The following is a 2500-nucleotide window of genomic DNA, read 5'->3' as shown; positions in this document are numbered from 1 at the left end:
GAAATCAGATAACAAATGGATTACTATGGCAATATAGTAAAGGAGTTACCGTTTTAAAAATACATATTCATCGACTAGTGATAAATGCTGAAACAGTAATAGTAGTAAATACAAATCTCTTCCTGAAACCTATAAAAAAAAATGTGATTTTAAAGAAAATTCTTTTACAAAGCAAAAAAAAAAAAATAACAAATACGAAAAAAAAGTAAAACAAAAACAGCAAATCAAAAATAACATGAATACAAAATACAAAAATCTTCAAAACTATATCCTACTTACATATCCTTCTGGATGTAATTTGATGAGAAAGCGCTTACGCTTGAAGGATAGTTTACGTATTTTAGCCCAAGAGAAAGTGTTGATCTTCGTGTAGTTCTGGAACACTAACACACCCATGTGCGCAACAGCAAGGTTTAAGGGTACTCCTTCATGATCCTGGGAAGAAAACACATTTACTTAAATAAAATTTACGTATTTCTGGTAGCAGAGATTTTGGATTTTAATCTTGAAGTCAACACAGAACAAATCATATCCAAAAAGAATAAAGGGCAATGTACTTTTTCCCATATACTCAACAAAATTCATCTACTTACCTCATACTTCATCTCATAGCACACATTCACCGACATTATGTTGCAAACACATTCATCCTCTTACATGATTTTCAAAACTTTGACTGACAATTCAACATACAACTTTCAAATGTTCAAACACAAAAGCATTTGAGCTATTTGAAAGTCTTCTGTCAGCACTAAATAAAAAAAATTATATTTACTAAAATCCTAATCAATTTCACTTACAAACACATTATAAAAAATCAAATGAATAAAACAAAATACATATGAAAATTACAAAGGATGAACAAATGTAAAAACAGACTTCATTTGCTTGCTTAGGCCTGAAAGGGCTTTAACAACCCATTGAGAAAAAAAAATAGAGGCATCTCTGTCATTCATTATATAGTTCTGAAGAAAAAGAAAGGTAGGATTAAACTTTCTCTAACCTTCAAGATACACTAAAACCATCAGGAAAACATACTGTGATTTTAGTAATTCAAGATCACTAAAAAAAAAGTCTTTAAAAAGTATACTAGCATAAAAAACCATAGTGCAGATAAAAATGACTCATATAAAAACAAAGCAAGACATTACTCTTAAAAATAACAAGCTAAGGAAAATCAATAAATGTTAAATGTTTAATAGTAAATACTTTTGTTTGTGCAATCTATGCAATCTTGTACTCATTCAAAATGCCTATCGCTTGACCAATTATACAAACATTATACCTTTGCAGGATGCATCTTGATGCCATATAGCTCACATCTTCTAGCTGTTTCCAGAAGGTTCAAGTCCGCAGCAGCTGGAGTCATACCCCTGAAATGATAGCCAATACATTAGACATTTTAATGGCTACAGTTTTTAGGCATGAACTAACATCAATTTGTATCCAATATTACCATTTCACTACAAGAATTTGGACTTCTTTGAACTAAAAAATAACAAATATGAATGATAATCACGTGGTACTGCATCAGATATTCCTTTTTTCAAACAGGATAGATGGTTTCCTGATATATATATGATATTCATTTACACTAGCATTTCTTCTAATCCCATCCTATTACAAATGATTCCCACCACATATACCTTCTTATCAACAGCAATACTACTTATCACTATCATTTCTGCTTGGGGAATCTCAAATGAAAACCCAGAAAGCATTAAATGACACAAGAAAAAAAAAATCTCTGAACCTTAACCCTTTCTTCACTATATTCATCATACTTACACATGTTTCTTGTGATTCTCCATGATTTTTCTCTCCAATTCACCATCTTGTGAGGGAACAAACTTGTACAGGGAGAGGTAACGGTGATCGGGATAATCTTCATCCACGAAGTCTCCACATTCAGCTGTGAATGAAACAAAAGTCCAAGTGATTTTGTACTCGGGCTATGCTTGACTGTTTCTGTTTTGTTTCTTTTCACATGAATATACACATGCATACATTTGAGGAAAAAAATATATACTATAACATATGTAACTGTACAAATTATGTAACATTCTATGAAAAAGGAACTGACAACTGCCAGACCTTTAATGCATTACGACTGAAATAGGGAATAAATGTTATTAGTCCATGAACAACATTATTCACAGCTGCCCTTCTTTCATTCTCTAAACTCAATTCATTAATAAATTAATCTCTCAATATCTCTTTCCCTTTCTCTTTTCCTCCTATTTGCCTTCATCACTTTCATTCTTTCACTCTCTCCCACTCACCACCATTAGTACTCATTACCAAATACTGACAGCTAAGCGAATACCTTGGACAATGTAGGATGCCATGAGGGCGGCAGTATTGTCGTTGCACATGAGCCAGCCATGCGCTAAGTCTCGTTTGATCTGGAGGGCAAAGAGGTAGCGTGTGTACTCTTCCTCCAGCTGGGCGGGGTCAGGGGTGTAGAACTTGACGCAGAACCTCAGCACTGGTTCTACCT

At 33.3% G+C, this 2500-nt stretch overlaps 1 protein-coding gene across 1 annotated transcript in view; it reads right to left on the bottom strand.

The window, feature by feature from the left end:
• The window catches only part of LOC125042141 (FERM, ARHGEF and pleckstrin domain-containing protein 1-like), a 46929-nt gene that overhangs the window by 41361 nt on the left and 3068 nt on the right, over nucleotides 1-2500 (bottom strand). The window contains exons 3-6 of the mRNA XM_047637606.1: nucleotides 2327-2500; nucleotides 1789-1912; nucleotides 1286-1373; nucleotides 280-435 (exon numbers count right to left, since the gene is read on the bottom strand). The exon at nucleotides 2327-2500 is cut by the window's right edge and continues 13 nt beyond it. Of these exons, the coding sequence (XP_047493562.1) occupies nucleotides 280-435; nucleotides 1286-1373; nucleotides 1789-1912; nucleotides 2327-2500 (542 nt within the window). The remainder of the gene's footprint in view (nucleotides 1-279; nucleotides 436-1285; nucleotides 1374-1788; nucleotides 1913-2326) is intronic.

The sequence above is a fragment of the Penaeus chinensis genome, chromosome 31 (genome assembly GCF_019202785.1).
Source record: "Penaeus chinensis breed Huanghai No. 1 chromosome 31, ASM1920278v2, whole genome shotgun sequence".
Classification (NCBI taxonomy): domain Eukaryota; kingdom Metazoa; phylum Arthropoda; class Malacostraca; order Decapoda; family Penaeidae; genus Penaeus; species Penaeus chinensis.
Note: the sequence above shows the minus strand (reverse complement) of the source record. Positions and strands in the feature narration are given on the sequence as shown.